This window comes from Micrasema longulum, unplaced genomic scaffold (genome assembly GCF_059751315.1).
Source record: "Micrasema longulum isolate JH-2025_06_02 unplaced genomic scaffold, ASM5975131v1 h1tg001166l, whole genome shotgun sequence".
NCBI lineage: Eukaryota > Metazoa > Arthropoda > Insecta > Trichoptera > Brachycentridae > Micrasema > Micrasema longulum.
This window is the reverse complement of record NW_028278353.1, coordinates 339,991-360,876: the sequence shown is the minus strand read 5'-3', so window position 1 is coordinate 360,876 and position 20,886 is coordinate 339,991. Positions and strand designations below refer to the sequence as shown.

Genomic DNA, 20,886 nt, shown 5'->3' with positions numbered 1-20,886 from the left:
CAAGAAGCTTTGACGATGGCGCGAAAATTCAAATCACTGCGTTGCATCGTATATTGATATTTATTGTACAATATCAATACAAAATTGCTTAATTAAATACAAGTATTAGCACGCAATTTAATTTTTCTGTCCTGTATTTAAAAAAACAATTTTATATTGATTTTGCACATTAAATTTATTATGGAATAGGAATACATAAATAAAAATTTTAAAAAATATTTTTAATAGTTTTATTTTACTGTTAAAATAAATCCCTCGATTCTATTAGATGCGTCAGAAAGAATCGAGAAAGAAAACTGACACTCGTAAAATAATATTATATAAATGTGTGGTTAGTATATTGGATTATCAAAAATAACAAAATTGTGCAGCATTGTGATCAGCATTGGATCCCTGCTATTCCTGGATGAAAAATATTTTCTTCGTGAAGATTAAGAGACATGGCATCAACAATCACCATTCTGAAACAAAAGAATATTATTAATGGTGGATAATTTATTTTATTTCACATTGACATTTCTAGGCTGCTGCTTAGGAATAAAGCAGGAAGGAAGCACTTATAAGCTTATTAAGTAATGAAATGAAGTGCTAATATGGTAGGTAAGAAGAAAAGGGTATGCATGTATCTACTCTATTGTCTGCGCTTCTTATTCTTAAGTCTTTTATTATAACACTTTCTAGCTTGTAATTTGAGAGGATCAACAATGCAAGACTCTAATTTTTTTCGCCCAGTTAATAGAAAGTTAATTTGTTTACACCAAGAAAAAATATATAATTGCAATACTAAGTTAACAATAAAATCAAAAAGGTGGCCTCTATGTGCTGGACAAGATAAACATGCTGAATTTAATTTAGATAGTACTATTTCCTTCAAACTCGACATAACATGAAACTTATGGCAAATAGTCGGTAAATTATTTTTGCAGTGATTGACAATGGTATTAAAAACTTTATAGATTTTGATTGTTGGGTGGATTAAAGTATTTGGACCACATGCCCTAGAAGTTATTAAACTATGCCCCGGTAACTGTGTTTCAGATTTAAGATCCAGTCTACATTCACAACAAGATCCAAATTTAGATAAAGCCCGTTTTGCCACATAACCAGCTATATATTTACAAACCGCAACATATTGACTACTTTTCTGTCTTGAAGAACTTGTTGGTAAGGAGTGATCATCAACATGAAATTGTTCCTGTACTTCGATGTCCGATGTTAAAAAAAGTTTTAATGAATCTAAAATTTCACCGTCATCATTTTCACAATTTGCTCCAATGGAGTGAGTATGAGATAAGTTTGATATGAGAAGCGACTTAAAAGCATCTATAAAATTTGAACTAGAGGGGTTTATGTTACGTGCACCCTGACTTCTTACCATGCCAAAAAAGTTTTCAATGGGGTCTTGGTTAAGGTTACGTGGAAGCACAAAAGTAAATTTATAACATGTAAGTAATTTATTACTCAAATATGATATTGCTTCCAAAGTTGTAATCCAGTTACGCACTGTAGGTGGTACTGATATTTTTTGGTTTTTGGAATCTACAAATTTTACTGATTTTAAGATGGAAATAGCTTCCTGCCAAAATTTCCAGTGGGGAGATGTTAATCTGACTCCACAACGGTATTTACAAATAATACTATTAGCATTGAGAGAACTGCCATTTAAACTGTCGAAAAGTTTATTTATAAATAAGATAAGATCAGCAGTCTGTGATGCCCCATTGTCAATATCATCCACAGTATCTGCCAAAGATTTCATGGTAGTTCCTACTGTCCTGCTGAATACCTGAGCAGCAACCTTGACCTTCATTTTTCTTAGTTTGTCGGGGAAAATATGACTATCGGTTAATTTGTACATTTGGAAAAAGTCTTCCCCTCTTGCTTGATCGTATGTGTATGATTGTACAATATGGGACCACTTTGCTATTTTTGATACAAAATTTTGAACAAAATGTACATCTTTTACTAGCATATTATTTCTAAATCCCTTCAAAAGATGTGGCACATCAAACATTTGTACGATTTCATGGCCTTCAATTTCAAACCCGTGAACTCTATATTCAGTACCACCCCGAAGGTACAATTCACGGGTTTCCTGTTTCAGGATATTTATTTTATTTACAGCAGAGTTGTGCAGTGACATATACATAAGCCAACAGAGTTTGTATTCCACCCTCTGTGGAAAACGTAGCCAGTGTAGTTCCTGAAGTAGTGGAGTGATATGACTGAACTTAGAGATTCCGAAAATAAGTCTCGCTGCGGTATTCAATACAGATTGTAGGCGAGTCATTTTGTTCATTGGTAGACCTGCATAGATACCATTACAATAATCGCCTCTAGACACTACAAACGCATTTTTTAATTGACGGGCGGCATCAAACCTTTATTGATGTCGGTGAGTTTCATCTAGATAAATTATTTCACCTCCTAGGTAATGCCTAAAAACACTTTAATTTTTTTATGCAAGTTTTTTAATCAACAATATTTTAAGAGTATGTCCAAATGTTTGTAGGGAGTTATTTAGATTGAAACTTAAAGATAACTGGTAAATGTACTAAGAAGTTATGTTATTTCTTGGTAGTTGTAATATAATAAAAAATAAAAAAAGTTTTTGTGCAACTGTCTCACAAATTGATATTTCTTCCAAGAAAAATATTCCGTTTCACTAATAGCTAGTTCACGCATAATGGATTGAGCGAGATAGACAACAGTTGCCGAAATTACAAACAGCTGTGGTAAATTACATATTTTTTACATTTATATATATATTTAATCTTACTTTGTTACTCTAACAAACAATTTAACTCTGCAAAGCGTCCTTTTTATTGTGAATAAATTTACAAAATATATCATTCAAAATGATAACGGATAGTGAAAGTGATATAGAAATAATAGTACCTCACCGAGAAACTTGGAGACTTAGCAGCTCAACCTATTCCGAAAGTGAATTAGACAATAACGATCAACTTCTAAGTGATGTGATGATAGTTTATATGACTCTTAAGGAAGAAATCGAAGAAACTTTTTCTGAAGTATTCTTGGATCAATATCGAGCTGATATACCTCATTTACCACAATTACGTTTTGTTTGTAGAATAGTTTGTAGAATAGAGTTTGTATAATAATAATTACGTTTTTTTTGTAGAGTAATAATTAATACCTAATGAACAGCTAAAACATTTTAATTTCCCATTACTGTGGGTACCCATTATAATAAATTAACAAATTATTTTTTTAATATTCAAACATTCATGTGGAGCGAATGAATGATGAAAGAACGGCTAAAAAGATTTATGATGCGAATGTGTCTGGTTGTAGAAGTCGAGGAAGGCCGAGAAAGACATGGCATGATCAAGTACAACAAATTCTTGAAAGTGGTTATGTGAAAAGTCGGAATAATCGACGTGCGTGCATGAGAAGATGTATGAATGTGAAGGAAGCAAAGGAAGTGTGCCAGGACAGAGTGGTGTGGCGTTCTATCCTCTCTGCCTACCCCTCTGGGGAAATGGCGTGATGGTTAGTTAGTTAGTTAGTTAATATTCAAACATCCTAATTGACAAACATTAGGTTCCATGGTAAATTATTTTTATGTTTTATGGCTCTTTACTTATTTGTTTATATTCTTAATTAAGGGGTTTTCCGGTGATATTGGGACCTCACTAGATAGGAGTTATTATATTAAAGTTAAAATATTCAATTAGTTATTCAACGAAGTACATCAATATTTTCGTAATCACTGGGTCGGGTATAATAGCGGGGAAAGCACAGAATACAATTATTTTCCTCAAATATCATATAAGTGATTGAAAAATCTAAATATTAACATTGACTACTGGACTACATTACTCTGCTGGAGTGCACTCAGACCAGAAATACGCAGTGGGCCTGATATGTCATCAGCGTTGATATCTAAAAACATTATTAATTAGTAATATGTGACAATGTGTCAATGAGTCGGACAAGTAACTGTATGTATACATTTTAAGTTCTTCGAAAATACAAACAGCTTTAATATGCCGATTAGCTGGAGAAAATTATGGGTCAGAAATTTGTTTCAACTGAGAGGGTCACTTTCATGGTCATGTCATACGATATAAATGTGCTATAAACTTTTTAATAATTAAAAAAGGAATGGCCCACGCTCAGACACTGTAGTCTTTGTCGATCACAAAAACGGCATTTGTAAATTTGCAGAAAACACCCACAAAACTAGAAAAATCTTATGGTACTATAAAAATCATTTAAACTTGTCAAATACATAATAAGATTCTTGTTTGTAATATTTAAAAAAACTTATGTATTCATTGTTATCATTTGTTAGTCAAAAACATTCCAACTGTTGTGTAGATTTTATAATTCACCCTTTTCACAAAATGGCTATTATCTCAGTTTCACTTTTCTATGGCTGGCTGCTTTCTGTATAACTACGTTCAAATATCATCACTTTAGACTTAGTTTGGTTCATCGCCAATTGGCTCTCCAGGCATACATCATACATTCTAGAGACTATTTGTTGCAAATCCTCGTTGCTGCTTGCTAACAGAACTGCATCATCAACATACAACAAGCAGCTGACTGAAAAATTATCAGTTTTTGCTCCAATACCCATACATTCTTTCTCTTTCATACAGTTGTCCATGTATAGATTAAACAACCATAGTGACATTACACATCCCTGTTTCATGCCTTTTGAGATCGCAAACCAAGATGTAAATCTCCCATTAACTCTTACACACGCTGAACTCTCCTGAATTTATATGTATTTTTTTCTTTTTAACAAAGAAACAAAGATGTTTCTCTTTCTCTTATATATAAATATGTATGTCTGTAAATTTTTATTACAAAAATAAAAAAATATTACTACAAACCAGAAATAGGTTGGATGAAAGTCGTACCACTGCAATTGGCAACGCCTTCCGGGAGTGCACAGGGGAGTTCTTCAGTAACAGCTACGCCGACTGAAATTCACAATAAAAATAAAATGAACATCATACCAGATAACATAATGCAAGAATTTCAGGAAAAACCTTGAAAGATCGAGTAAGGCTTGAACGAATAGAAAAGAATAAGCTGAGATGGTTAGGACGTGTAGAAAGCATTAACGATAATATAATAACTAAGATAGAACATAAGTCTGAAAGAAGGGGTGTAAGGAAATGTGAAAATTATAGAAATACATACCCGAACTCTGTTCACCAAGTAAATAATGAAAACTATTTTCTTTGGATGGTGACTTGTTAAACCCTGTAAAAAAAATACAAATTACCAACACCACATTGCAAAAGCACATCCTTACAATTGTATACACACCATGCCACCCTAGTAATTGTTTGTAAATAATGACCAAATAAAAATGTCGGAAGTTGCAGGAAAAGGCACTACGCCAACTTTGTACATACATTATAACCCGATTAATCAACTGTAAAAACAATATAAACTCCGATTGAGACAAAAAATATGGAACGATATAGCAAAACTGTAAGACAAATCACAAACACCACATTCCAAAAGCAGACTTGCAATTGTATAGACACAAGACAGATAAATAAGGTGCAATTACAGTGGAAAGCTAACCTAAGTCGTACATATATTTTTCTTGCAGAAATACTAATAACTTTAATTGTAAAATGGGTCCAGATTAATAAAAGTATGCTTTCCCTGAGTTATAAATTTGCAGGGCAGGCAAACGGGACGAATAAACGTGCAACATGAGACAAATTCTTGAAATAATTATGTATGAAATATCATGTAATTTACCTGGCAATCCAATGGTAGGCACAGAGCACAATAAAAGCTGGATGTCATTGTATTGGCTAAAGTTGAATGCGTTGAAGTGTTTAATGCACACAAAACAACGTCGATTAATCTTGTCATCGGATAAATTCATAAATTTGGGACTTTGAACACGATTGATCCGTTCTTTAAATAAATGTGGATATCGTTTCGGAAAACGATGTAGTTTTTTCGTAGAATTACGATTCGGTACGCAACAACTCGGTATTTCGAAGAAAAAGTGCAAAAACACAGAGAGCAGTGTGACAGCGATTTCGAATGGAAACGGATAAATTGGCGGTTCGTCTAGAAGGACGCCGGCCGGCACGGCGTGGCTGGGCACACGCCGCCGACAGTTGCGCCACAAACTGTATTGATTTACTAGCAAGTGGCTTGTGCGACATCGGAAGAATGACTAGAAAGTCTTGTATTGGCTGAAAACTGCCTGGTTGGGGCGATACGGTTCTGGTGGTTCGTTCTGTTAATTCGTCGTTATCGACGACAGGGAGTCTCCTGCTCCCGAAAGCCTTTGCTTTTTGTTTCCCTTACCTCAAACTTATATCCTGCCAAATTTTGCGATCATCAGGAAGCTGATATTTTTCTTTTAGACCTTTTATAAACATGGCTTGCTAAAATGAAGGGTCTGACGGTGATTTCGGTTACTCCATGCGGAGAGGCTTTCTCCAGGGTTGGCGGAACGGAAATTGAGATTATTTATAATGGAAAAGAAATCGAAAAATCGATCGTCTCAGTCGCAGACGAAGAATCAAAATATTGATTCTAAAAAAACACAAGGTGAGGCGATTACGTGTATTACGAAACGTGGTTAGGTAAATAAACGGACAAAGCGTTATTTTTATCGTGTTGTTTGTTTGTTTTAGATGCATCAGTTAGCAAACCATGGCCTCGTTCAAGTAAGAAACGTGAATCTCCCAGCAATGCCTCTTCAAGAAGTGACACGACTCGTAAACCTCTGCCTCAGAAAGACAAATCTTTTGACAAACGCCCAAAGCCAAGGGGAGCGTATCACGGAGGTGCTCTGGGTGGAAAGTCGGACACCTGGTAAATAAATTTACAATAATTATTTTTAAATTCTAATAATCCGAATGTAATATATTTTGATATTGCACAACGAGGTGTACAAAGGTTGGACTGTTATCATTTTTATAAATGACCTTGATTTAATTTCTAGTGAAAACATATCTCTAAAGTTATCTCTTGATATTCTGTCATGTACATAATACTATAACTCTTACTACTCATATTAAGTATTAAAATAAAAAAATAAAATTCTGAACATTAAATTAAAATCTTAACAATTTGCGCAAATGTTAAGATGCCGGATGGATTAAAACTTTGAGTATTCAGTTGATTTTGTAAAACCAAGAACTATTGCACTACAGTAAGTAATCTGTAAAAGAGCTTGTCTGTCTGTATAGGTGAGTATATTGTTATTTATTTTTATTAAACAATTTAAGTAAATTATTGTGGTCTTAATTTTTCTGATAAGAACTCTTTAAACTAAATGTCTTCAGAGTTGACATTTTAGTCATTTAAAAAAATTGCATCAAAATCACTTGAAGACGAGTGGAGGCGTATTATAAAATAAATAAAAAATAGTGTCAATAGTTTGGGCCAAGAATTGCCGAAGAACTTAAATGCTAACTAAAACAATTCACTTGCTTTTGATTTTGATGTGATTGTTTGCTTTTCAAATCTTTATTGTGAGTTAACCCTAAAAGTTTTGCACAATTCAGTGTTTTGGAGAGTTTTATCTTAACAATTTGCGCAAATGTTAAGATGTCTGATGAAATTAAACTTTGATATTTAGTTGATTTTGTACAATCAAGTGCTATTGCACAACAGTATGTAATCTGTAAAACAGCTCGGCTGTCAGTATGGGTGAGTATATTTTAACTCATTTGTATTGAATAATTTAAGTAAATTATTGTGGTCATTGTTCATTTTTTTGATACGAACTATTTAAACTAATCCTCTTCTGAGTTGAGATTCCAAAATTACTAATATATTATTTTTTAATGCATCAAAATCACTCGCAAAAGAATAGAGGCGTAATATAAAATAAATAAAAAATGATGTCAATAGTGTGCGTCAAAAATTGATGTTGATCCTAAAAGCTAACTAAAACTATTCGCTTGCTTTTGGATTTTTGTTTTAAGTAATGCTTAAACCTTTATTGTGAGTTAACCCTATTCCCACAATTCAGTGTCTTGAGAGTTTTCTTAAAATATAATTTTCCAAAATGCCATGTACTAAAATCCCTTATTTCCATGGCAGAGCTCTTTCCATGGCGGGACTGCGACTGGTAGGGGGCACATTTGTTTTATGACAGTTTTGTCGAGTGTGTAGTCTGTCTCCTTATTTCTTTGCGAGTTTTAAAAAAAATAATGTTTCGGCAACTAATCTAGCTAAATAGCTGCGAATGTAATCTATATTTTGTCTTCATTGGACATAATATCATTAAACCTATTTCTTTTCTATATTGAATAACTTATTTTTTTGACTTATTACCGTTGAAAGTTTGAACACTGTCACTGGCAACAAATAACTGTTGCAATCAAAAAATGCAATTATTGTTTAATCAATGTATTGTTACAGGTTAGAAGGAGATGGCACTGAAGTGGGCTCTGTATTTCTGCCTGGCAGTAAGAAGCAAAACTTGAATCATTTGCTGAATTTCCAGTACACCTCTCGTGAGCCCCACGGGGGGGTGGGAGGCGGTGCAGGAGGAGGGCGAAGGGCCCATGGACTTGTCTACACCAACACACATAAACACAGCAAAGAACTCTTCCTACAAAGCAAGTAAGTCAACCTATAATTAACAGAGCTGGAATAATTCTTCAATATGGACGTCATTTACTGGGCTTGTGACTTGTTATTGGATAATTTAAGTGATCAGTAAGTTGTATGTAACATTAATTTTTCTGCTGTATATTTTGTTTGTTATAATTTTAATATCCCTAAAAAATCGCTACTCTTTTAGTCACAATGTAAATACCGAGTGACAAAATGTCACCTTTAAAAATTGGCTAGCAGCCAAACAAGTACATAGATATGTTGAATTTTAAATTAATGGTTAGTTTTTCATTAATATTCTTCGAGTGAACTTATTTATTTTATAAGAAACTAGCTTTTACCTTCGGATTTGCTTGCGTGGTATTAAGGAGACATTAGTTAATGAATTATTTTTGTTGTTTAACAAGAAGAATTTTTCTCAATGGAATGATATGTTTTTTCGGAATAAAAGTAGCCTATATTGATTGCCGGTTCTCTGACTATCAATGGCAACGTAGCATTGTTATTCTGTTTTAATATAAATTAATTTTTCCACTAAGAATTTTCCCGAGGGAGGGATATTTTTTTAGAATGAAAAGTTGCATGTGACACTTGTCAGCTCTTCTGCTATTCCTTTGCAAAAATTTACATCAATCGGTTGCTTCATTGCGAAGTAAAATCATTATTCTACTAGGAATTTTCCTGAGGAAGTGTTTTTTTTTTTCGTGATGAAAAGTAGCCCATTTCACTTCTCGGTCTCCAGCTGTATCGCTGCAAAAAATCATGCTGAACAGTAGTCACTCCATTGCCACGTGAAGTAAACAAACAAACAGACAAACGCAATTTCACATCTATAATATTAGTATGGATTTGCGAACATTCCTGAAATAATTATGTAATTATACAGCAGGTTTTTTTGTAAATATTCAAACTATATCGTCATGATCATAGAAGCACGACGGATGTGACTTTACATGAGCGGTTAAAAAAAAAATTTGACACTGTCACAACTCTATTACAAAAGTATATCCTTTGATATTTAGGTTAATTATATATATATATATTTTTTTTTTTTCAAACCAGAAATATAAACCTTTCTAAAACCTTTTCAAAACCAAACCTAAAAGAAAGTCGATGTCGCATTTTTCTTCACTTTTTGATAGTAATAACAAATATTAAAAAATGTATTTAGCTGTATTTTTTTTGTGTTAAAAAGCAACTTTGTTGGTTCTATTTTTTGATGTCCTGACTTATAAAAAACTGCTTTTAAACTAAGAATCACATTTTCAAATTCCATTGACACAATAAAAACAACGCGTTAGTACTTTGTTTCATCCAATTAATCACTTTTGTTTAAAACAAAATAAAAAAATAAAAAAAATTGTATTATTTCAGTTGTCAATTTGTTGTGAAATCTGATGGCAACTATTCAGCCCACCTCGTGGACCCTGATATTCCTGTTAATTGGGATCTGGTGGAACAAATTGTAAGTTCATTTTAAAATTATAAATCATAGATCAAAACCAGTTAACAATAATAATGTTTGATAATGAAATGAGAACAATATGTCGCAACCCACACTTGAATAATTTTACAGGAGAGGGCAAAAATGTTTTCTGGTTAATAAATGTTAGCATTGCTTTAATAATCAATGAAAAGAAAAATACAGTAGAACGCTGTTTATCCGAACTCAAGTCATCCAGATTGCCAAATATCCAGATCATTATGAGGAAAGAACATTTTAATTTTAATTTAATAGCTCAGTATACAATATATTTATGTATCATTTATTGAGATACAAATCCCAACTCCATGGAACCTATGACAACCATGACAACTATAACACTTTGCCAGTATATGAAGAATACATATTTTAGCACTTCTACATACTTAAGTCTTTTTCTTATTTTTTGTGGGTTACGACATGTAACTGTCGTTTCTGTAGAATTGCATAAATTGTTGTCACCCGGTTTGTGTTTTTTGTAAGATTGCAATAATGCAAAACCTTTTCAAACAATTAGGCTACTTTTAATGCTAACCGCGCAATAATTTCATTTTGTTTGTAAAAAATTGTAATTTATAATTTGTCCATTAGAATGTGCGTGTGTGGGAGCCGCTGACATGTCCCATCTGCTTGGGGGAGGCGGTGGCGGGGAGGATAACTCGCTGCGGGCACAGCTACTGTTGGCCTTGCCTGCTGCACTATTTCGCCCTGTCGGAGGAGACCAGCCGACCCTGCCCGATCTGCTTCCAGCCGATAGATAAGAAGCACCTTAGAAGGTAAACAATTGCAAGATACATAAACAACAAATGTCCATTGTCATGAAGAACGTTAATAAGTACTCGCAATATAAAATAACTATCAAAAAGGGGATAATGGAAGTGGGTTGTGAATATTTCCATTGTAGTGTCCAAGGTGTGTGGCAGGAGAGTATTCCAGTGGACGGAGAACTCAACATGAAGCTGATGAGACGTGCGCAGGGCAGCACCCTGGTGGAGCCGGCTCCCGATCTGGAAGATGGACCTATCCAAGAGAGAGATTCTATACTGTCAGTATCGGAAAAAAAACAAACCACCCTTTTCTCTAAACTTCTCACAGCCAATCATCAGGAGGTGAATATTACAATAATTATGATAATATTTTTTAGCTCTCAAATTTAATTTGAATTTAGACAGGATTTTATATTTATTTAAGGCTATAGTGGCATAACTTGAATGTATAAGCGCGTCAGTACATGACAGATGACATAGATAAACATAACAATTGAACTTTTATACATATAAGTGAAAGCAGCGATGGTTGAAATATATGTCAATTATAATTAATATTATTTGGCCATTTGAATCTTATCGCTATTAGCATTTTTTTTATAATGTACATTGCCACGGTTCGATTACAATTTTTGATAGTTTAATTAATATTTAGATCGACGCTTTAATACTTTAATTAAAGCCGTTAACAAAAGAAAAGTAGTAATGAGGGTAGGTATTATTGCTAAAAGCACACAAAATGCGTAATTTATTGAACTGACATCTCGCAATTTTTTTGATCACTACCACCTGGTCAAATAAATGAAGTTTATTAATGGAAGATGATGCAATTAAGGGTGTTTGTTTAATCAATTTTATTAGTCGAGAATCTATTTTAAATCTGTTGAAAAATAAAATGTTCTTATGAATGAACAACAGGGTCTTAGATGTGTACAATTAGGTCATAATTTTTGCAAAAGCACTATTGGAAAGTAAATATATGACCCATAGTATTTCGTATCTAAAATGAAGACATCTGTAATTTTATAAATATTATGTAAGTAATTTTTTTTTTCTTCCTTAATATTCATGGCATATCAGTTAAATACAAGAACTAAAATACCAACAACAGTGGTAGTCTTAAACCATGAAAGTCTAATTCTAATTTTTGTGAGTTCAATAAGTGTCTCCTGTTTAAAATCCATGCGCTAATGTACAAGTATTGTGATTGGTGACTCTATATTGTCGATTCAGGTTGGCCAATATAACAGTTGTTAATAGACAAAAATGAAAAAAGTACCTACCTTATTATTCGCAAATAAACACTTACAAATCTATTTTCATTAGTTAACCGCTAGTTAGTAATTAAATACATAATTTAATACTTAAACAAATAACAATATTATTTTGAGAATTGCTAACATCCTAAACAACCGTAATCCTGATTAAAAAAAATCACAAAGTAATTACTTACCTTGATATCTATTATGCAAAATGATTTTTGTAATTTGTGGTATGTCCAAAAAACCATGATATATATATTTTTTTTTGTTAATTGATGTGAGTAGACGCTATTCTTATAAAAAAATTTATAGCATAGCTGAAATACTGTAATAAAAACTAGGATGATTATGTTGATTGACGTTAGCAAGCGCTAATCAGGGGCGACATTGTGACATTACAAAATTCTTTCATAAGAGTTTTCTGGCGTAGCCGAGTAATAAAAACGAGAATGTATTTGTTGACACTAACAGGGCTGGTATTCCAAACGCATTAATAGCGCGTTTTTACATACTTAATACGCGCTATAAATGCGATCGGAATAACCAAAGACAATAAAAGAAATTCTTGGCATGTACTGGCGTGCTCATACGTTCAAGTTACTGAGCTGAAGTCTGATAAAAATTAAGTAAATCATTCGATTTTGTCATTTTCGAACGCCGTTCTTTCATAATTATTCAATTAAAAAAGCATTTAATAAAAAAAAAAATAAAAAAAACTATTTTTTTCTGTGGTATTTCTGATAAAAATATACTTTAAAAAAAATTATAACCAGAATATAATTACTTTTGCACCAACAGATTTCGTCTCTTGAAATTTAGACTAACACATATACATTATTAGGTACATTGGTTACTTATATAAAGACAAAGTATTGAAGTAAAAAAATTTAAAGATGATTAATTGAACAGGAAAGTTATCCAAGAAAAAAACTTTAATTTTGATTTTTAAATAGAAATAAAAGCATTTTATTTCACAAGTTAAATAAAATTGAACTTTAAATAATTGTTCCTTTTTCCATCAAAGTGGACAAAATGGATTGCATGAGAAAATAATTAATTTTGCGCATTTTGACAAAAACGCAACAATTGTTAAACTTTATTTAACCTTACTTTTTTGGTACAACTAGCCCTAAATATTCATCACTGTGTGTGTAGTTTTATTAAATTTTATTGCAAATATTTACTTAAGTGTTTGAAAAATTAAATAAATAAGTAGTAAAGATATTGTTTTTAATAGCATGTTTGTATTTAAGGTTATGAACATCATCAATCGAGAGCGAAAAGAGCTATCAACTCAGCTGGCTGTGGAATCTGACAATCCTGAATATTGTTTTATACAGGAAGCTTTGAACCAACTGCAGAATAGAGAAAGCAGTCTTCTCTCGGTTCAATCCAATATTGAGCGAGAAACTCCGAAAGAAAATCATAAACTGCCGTTTAATTCTATCGGAGACAATTCTTCCGACAGCCTCAACGTCATCGATCTAATGGAAGACTTAGGAATACATAAACCAATTAATGATGTGGCAATCAATGTATTGGATGATGCATCATGTTTGAATCCTGACGCTCCTGAGTTCCAACTGCCATCTTCTTTAACTGAATCTTCTGCTATACCTTCACCTACTCAAAGTTCTTTGCAAAAAAAAATGGAGGAAGATAAATCCAAATTCTTTTACTTTTATCAAGGTATTCTATTTATTTCTATAACATGCTTGAAATGTAAATCTAATTGTTAATTTTATTTTGTACAAATTTCTCTCTAGACCACACTTTTATCTATTAGAATCTTAGAACCATTTGTACTGCATACTAGAAGCGCAGTGTATAGAACACTAAAACTCACACATAAAACTACATTCTTCATCCACCTGGATACTTATAATTTGTTCCCGCTAAACATTAAAAAAATATTGCTACCCCACAAACTTGAAATCTGTTGCCGGTTGCAACAACAACATAACAATGCCATTATTTATTGGCTTTTTTTAAAATAGTTCATTTTAATTAAAACCATTTTTATTAATTCTTTCATAAATTTTCGAGAACCTTTGCTGTACAGTTAATTTTTTTTCCGCGTGTAATTAAACATTTTTTAAATACAATTTATCAAGCACTAAATGGAAGTTCATTCTAAAAATCTGCTCTACATATTTAATATGTTTACTACGTTATTTCTGATTTCTGAAAATAACCTATTCCACGTAAAAAATCAACGTCTAAATAGTGAATGTATGATTTTAGCGGCTGACGGACAGGCCGTGTTCCTGGAGGGGCTGGAGGTGCGCATGCTGGAGGCCTCCTGGGGCTCGCTGGGCCGGGCCCCCCGCGACCTGCGCGCGCGCGTCCTGCGTCGCACCTCCGGCTCCGTGGCGGAGGAGGCGCGGCGCCGCCTGCGCTGCCTGCGCCATCTTCCCATCCACTGTCCCTACGACGTGCTGCAGGTGGATCTCCGCCCTCCCTATGTCACCAGCGACACCTTACAAGCATTCGGTGGTGAGATTCTCATTATGGCTTTAAAACGTCCCAAAAACGTGCTACAAAAATCCCAAAATTACTCCAAGGAATGCCCCACCATGGTAGATTTTTAAATGGTTAAAAAATGTACTTGAGGCTTCTGTAGTTAGTTGCCTTACACAAACATCACGTACAAGCCTGTAGTACTCGGGACTCCCAATGTATTCTTCTTGGAAATGGGATCATTGATTTTGATTAATTACATTGATGCGTCCAATCACAATTGCTGCAAAATCTAAGAACAATGGTGCATGATAACTAATTTTAATCGCAATGTGAACATTTGTTTGGGATATTACATATTTCCTGCATTCGACTTCAAGATAATGGCGTTGCAGGCTGGAAAACGGACATTGGAATTAAAGATTTTTCACTTGGACAAAAAGCATTGTTCCCCATTTTATACCTATTAAGGTAACTTCTCGTAAAAAAACTTGGGTCATCTCGAAGGTAGTTTGGTGATGACGAGGAAAGTTAGCATCTGCCAGCGTTAGGAAAAACATTTTAGTAATATTACCTTAACATTTGCGCACCATACAAGAGATTGCGGATTTGATTCCCAACATAATTGATATGAAATATTTATTTAAATCAAGGTGTTTTTACCCTTGAATATTTCATTGTCCCTGGTTAAGTGTTAAGACAGATGATCTTAACTTTGTGTGACAAAAATGATCAAAATACTCTGCAATTGGTATACCAATGGAGTTGCCTATGCACCATTAGGTGCGGAAAGGGAATGATGGTTATGAATAAGTGCCCTGGAGGACAACCAAAAAATAATAAATAACCTTATTAACATATCACAACAGAGATGAATAAAATTTCAGAGAACGTAATAAAGAAGTCTAGGCATCTACAGTTTAAGTGGCCACTTTACACACTGTAACATTCACCATTCTGCCCTTATTCGAACATCTATATTTCTTCAATTTTTCATCTGTTGATGTTTGTCAAGTTCAAGAGCTGAAATCTTTATTTATGTGGGTAAGATTCAGTCCTCTTCTACAAAAATTTGGACAAACTCGAAATGTTGTAAATAGCCTTAAGTAAGATATAAATAAATTAAAATATAAAAATCATTTCATTTTAAATTACTGTACTTACAAATAGGATAGCGAGAGATTTTTTTTTTACATTCAAATATATTTTGTGTTTTTTCCCCAGGGGAGTTGCAGGAGCGGCGTCGCCACCTGGCCCGCAAGGTACGCGAGGAGCGGCAACGCGAGCGCGTAATCTCCCGCCGGGAGCAAGCTCTGCTGGGGCGCGGCGGGCCCGGGCTGCGCCTGCGTCTAGACTCTGACCAGCACTTCCCCTCTTGCCTGCCCCCGCTGGGCGAGGACCACTTCCCCTCCCAACTTGGGGCCCCGGAAGAGGACGACTCTCCTACCACCTCGTCGTCTCTAAGCGAACATTCTGGCAGTCTGTCATTCGCCAAGGTATTTTATAAACTTGCGCACCTCTAAATTCTGAAAATCCCTATTTACTCCTTAATTAGGCAAAAAAAAACAACAAAAAAATGGCCCCAAAATTTATATATACAAAGGGAGCAACAAAAAAAATGTAAAACGTTTAAGTGAGGAAATGAGAAATGTATGGAAAAAATTAGCATAATCATATAAAAATAAACTTGACATTCTAGACCAAAGTTTCTAGTTTTTAGTGATAGAAATATATAGAAAGAAAAGTGATACCGTATTAATAAAATTTCCCAACATTTAGGGAATAAAATATTGTACGTTACTTTATGCAAATTAAAAATTTATTTTTAATATTTTTTTATTTACTCATAAATGAAAAGTGTGAATGAATCTTTTCATTCACACAAAATTAAACTCTTGCATACGGTCATAAATAAAGGAATAATAATGAACAATTTAGAAAATATTGAAATACAAAAAAAAAAAATTCAGAGAAAACTTTTATTAATAATATTATATTTCAAAATGCATCAACCTTGCTATCAATATATAATTAGGAAAACCCAACCCCCTCCACCACACATTGCCTTCCCCCTTCCGCCCGACCCTATCAGTACCTAAGTATTAATCTGTGTATGTATTTAAGTTAAGTTTATATTTACACCTGAGGATGGGTAATACTGATTACCCGAAACTAGTCGTGTTTTAATGTATTAAACTCTTGTGTGGTAAATTTACAAAGTGTTTTATTTTAAATAAATTCAAAAAGTTTTTCCAAAAGCAGTACAGGAAAAATGCAGAAACAATAAATCAGTTTCAGTAAATGCTGAAACAATAAATCATATTATTCTAAAAGCTGTTTATAAATCAAATAAAAAAACGGATTACATAATATTGTTTGAAAAAATACAAAATGTAAAAACATTTTTAGTGAAATCATTGAAAATAGTAAAAAAAAAAATAACAATCCTCAATTATCACAGTTTTTACAACTTTTCTGGAAGTATATGTACAGTATAGTGTAGCAAATTATTTTTATGTAATACCTATTTTTTCCGTACATTTTTTATTTCCTCACTTTACCGTTTTCCTCAGTTTTACACTTTTTTCTTCCTCCCTTGAAAAAAATAAAAAGGGTGTATTACCGTATAGACAACTTGAATATTCTACATATTATTTAATATTAATTCAGCGCCCTTGAGGTGATTTTTACAAAAATGGGTCTATATAAATTATCCACAATAATCAACTACCATTTTCTAACTGTCTAAGTTACTTAAGCCATTAGTTTGAACGCTTGTCTTTAGATGGCTTCAGGAACTGGTGTATGGAAAGTTCGACCATCTCCTCAGGCACAAGAGCCGGTTGTCCGTTCCACAGCGCGTGGTTACGACTCCGAGGGCAGCGACGGAGAAGGGCCAGGAGCACACGCCCCGGCCTACAATGTCAGCCTCAGTGAAGCCATTTCTGCAGCCCTCCTCAATGCTACTCCATCATCTTCCAATCGCCAAGCGAAGGAAGGAAAGCAGAAGAAGAAACATAGGGCTAAAGTCTTGTTCAGCACCGGAATACAACGCCACACTTAACTTTTTTTCTGAATTTTAACTATCGATAGCTTTTTTTTTATTTTTCGTTTTAATGGTGCATAAGACACTGCATTGGTATACCAATCGCAACGTATCTCAATATTTTGTTATTGCGTGAAGGTAAGATGGACAGTCTTACTCTTCAAGCACCGGTACAGAGACTAGGAAATATTGCAGTATTTTTAAATAAATAGTTATGTTGAAAGATGGCAAAATATGGAATGTCATTTGTGTATTTAAAAAATCCCAAAAATCTGAATTTTCATTTACAATCCTAATTCTAGTGTCATTAGACGCATTAAACATGGTTTGTTTTCACCATAACTTTTTTTACGGAATATGCTGAAGAATCAGGTGAAATACTCCTCAATATGCCTATAGAACCGACATATCGTATTTAACCATCTTTCAACAGATGGTAAGAAATCGAACCCGGTACCTTTTGCATTGTTGGCATATGCGCTATAAATCAACAGATAGAATAATTAAAGAAATATGGATGTTCAAACTGTAAAATGAATATGGTCACATAAATTAATTACAGGTCATAAACCCTATAAATGCCATGTTTCCTATAAAAAATGCTCTCTACCTCTGTTTTACCATGAAAGTTTTCATGTTTTTCTTTTTTGATAATTTTTTATGAAACTATCTTCTGTTAAAATTATTTAACTTGCTAGCATGCAAATTACAAAATAAATGTACACATGTAATTGAGAAGAGCATTGTAAGTGCTCTGTTGAAACAGTGTGTAACAATAATAAAATCAATTTCAACAATTTTTCTAGTGCCGTTTCCGTGAGAAATTACTTCGAGGGTTTAATAGTAAATGTTAAATATACAGTTCACTGCCTGATTATTACAATTTTAATTAGTTTAATTGCTTGTCCAGTTGAAAAATATTTTTTCAAATGGTTTTTACTCAATATTACTTGCATTATTCTTTCATGGTAAATATTATAAATACCATGTTTTTACTTTAGTAGCATTTAAATTTTTTGATTGATTTTTTTTTCTGATTTTGTTTTTTTGCAAATTTTAAATAAATAAATTCTTTAAATAATGTTTAGAAACTTTCTAGTGAAGATCAAAATTTTAAATATGCGTATGTTTATTTTTTTTCTTTTAGTTAAAAAAAATAATTTATAATATCTTGGTGAAAAGGTTAAAAATGCTTAAAACAGTTTAGTTAAAAGGGTACATATACCTGATTCGAAAGTATATGCTAAAATAATAGTTATGCTAGAAATCATATATTACGTTTCAAATATTTTTTTTGTGATTTTACTTAATATTTAATGTGCGTGGCATGGGCCAGAAAGATTTGCGAGGTGACAAATAAAAGTATTATCGAAAGCTTCTTTTTTATTTAATTATTCCCCTTACCTTAATTTTAAAAAAACTATTAAAAATATGTACATACCATGCAAGCATCATTAAACCCCATCAGCACCCGGTGGTGAATAGGACACTGCGTAAATTCCTTAACTAAATGCAGAGTATAGCCATCTGTTACTATCAGTCTGATGTTAAAAAATATTTCACGACAACCTTGCCAGGAATCGAACCCGGGACCTCAAGCATGGTAGGCGAACACCCCAACCGCTTGTTGGGATATGATCCCATATGATTATCCCTATTTAATTACACTTATTTAGAGTTATGTAGGTTATAATTATTAAATGATATGAGATTAGGATTACTTTTATGAAATTGGTTTTTCACTGACTTTTGCAGTAAGAATAATCTAATCCAGAATTGAATAAGTTCTTGCCTTTCCTGACATTTTTACATTGTGCAGCCTACTTCATCCTGAAACCCACTATTAGGCCTAAAATGACAGTATACATTATTCTCCCGAAATGTAAACAAAACACATTTTTTATAGCATTAAATGTTGTATTTTGTGCCAAAAAAAAGAGTATTTGCGGGGAATTTTACTGCATTATGTTTTTCTAGAAAATCTTTAGCTGAAGCACAAAGAATTCTTTCGGGGACTTATGCTGACTCTGCTGGCTCTGTCGGAACATCACATGGGACACAATGGGCCTGTTACACAAAATGGAAAAATTATCTAATAAGTTATTCTACAGTCAATATGTAAAAGTATTTCTTTAAATTTTGATATTGAACAGCAAAATATGCAATATCTAATAAACTCTAGCAAACAAACTAACATCTTGTTCACATTTTAGGACTAATAAAATTCGATTATCTATGTTTTCATCTAAACGTAAATAATAATGCATAAAATCGATTTCATCTTACACATTTTATAATTAGTGTCGGGTAAGTTTCAGGTGTCACATCATAAAACTGCTGAGTTGACATCGAAGCGCCGAACCGGGCGATAAGAGATTTACGAAAACAATAAAGGAACAAAGGAGCCAGTATAGACATACAGGTAGCTACTACAGATACAGAGTGTAAATGTAGGTACCTAATCTACCTACGAACGACGGAGATAAGGACGCTATCATAGCCAATAAATTAACTCTCTATCTAAGGTCTCGGGGTTTAATTCCCGACAAAATATTTATTTAAAATGGTTTTTTTACACTATGTTCCTGGACTGGCTATCTTACTTTCATGTTACAAAAATGATCAAGATGCACAGCGGCAAGGGAATGACGATGATAGTAAATTAAATTCGCAGTAAAAATAATAATATTTCTTAATCCAGTAAAAAGGAAAATACTGCTGAGCTAATTTTGCCATAAAAAATATATTAGCTTCATAAAACAATGCAGAAACTAACTTATTTTAATTAAATAAAAATATTCAAAAATGTTTTTAAAAATAACAATTATACTTAATAAAAATGAACGATATGAAACGAAAAGAAAAAATAAAGAGTTTTTACTGGAACGAAATCAAATCTATTATAAATCTGTCCTTTTGGCGGTGTTAGCATTTGTAACCACTGCTTGAACAGCTGGGGGGTGAGTGGATTCATCCTGCAGCGGCTTTGAGAAGCATTTTACTGGAGCTTCTTAGGCATTGCCATAAGCTCCAGGAGTAACGATAAAACAATCTATTTCGTACCTTATCTAATGCTAAAATAAAAGGTAAATGAAGTTTTTATTTAAATATATATGCTAAACGGTCCACATGTTTCGGGTCAGTTGACCTAAATTAAATGGATTAAAGAAAGTGGTCAATAGGTAGTGCTGTAACATGTTAATATGATGAAACACCTGTAATGTGATGAGTATAATCGAGGAAGGTACCTACCTATCAAGAAAATTATCTTACATCTCT

The 20,886-nt window shown here is 33.1% G+C and overlaps 1 protein-coding gene and 1 long non-coding RNA gene across 2 annotated transcripts; one reads left to right on the top strand and one right to left on the bottom strand.

Annotated features, from left to right (window-relative positions):
- Positions 1-217: 217 nt before the first annotated feature.
- Positions 218-6,220, bottom strand: LOC148276678 (uncharacterized). Its single transcript, XR_015823681.1, has 4 exons — positions 5,758-6,220; positions 5,182-5,244; positions 4,869-4,958; positions 218-461 (listed from the first exon to the last, which is right to left on the bottom strand). It is a non-coding gene; the product is annotated as an uncharacterized LOC148276678 (long non-coding RNA).
- LOC148276677 (E3 ubiquitin-protein ligase RNF10) lies at positions 6,220-18,981 on the top strand. Its single transcript, XM_088233961.1, has 10 exons — positions 6,220-6,567; positions 6,654-6,834; positions 8,392-8,595; positions 9,964-10,054; positions 10,664-10,848; positions 10,977-11,181; positions 13,355-13,790; positions 14,346-14,597; positions 15,786-16,057; positions 17,347-18,981. The coding sequence occupies exons 1-10, from the start codon at positions 6,492-6,494 to the stop codon at positions 17,623-17,625; spliced, it is 2,181 nt and encodes a 726-aa protein (XP_088090087.1). The 5' UTR covers positions 6,220-6,491; the 3' UTR covers positions 17,626-18,981.
- Positions 18,982-20,886: the final 1,905 nt, after the last annotated feature.

Excerpts from the sequence above, each read along its gene's own strand:
- LOC148276677 (XM_088233961.1), top strand. The coding sequence starts at position 6,492 with ATGGAAAAGAAATCGAAAAATCGATCGTCTCAGTCGCAGACGAAGAAT. Across the intron at positions 6,835-8,391 it reads GGTGGAAAGTCGGACACCTG|GTTAGAAGGAGATGGCACTG; the intron begins GTAAATAAATTT and ends GTATTGTTACAG. Across the intron at positions 11,182-13,354 it reads TCACAGCCAATCATCAGGAG|GTTATGAACATCATCAATCG; the intron begins GTGAATATTACA and ends TTTGTATTTAAG.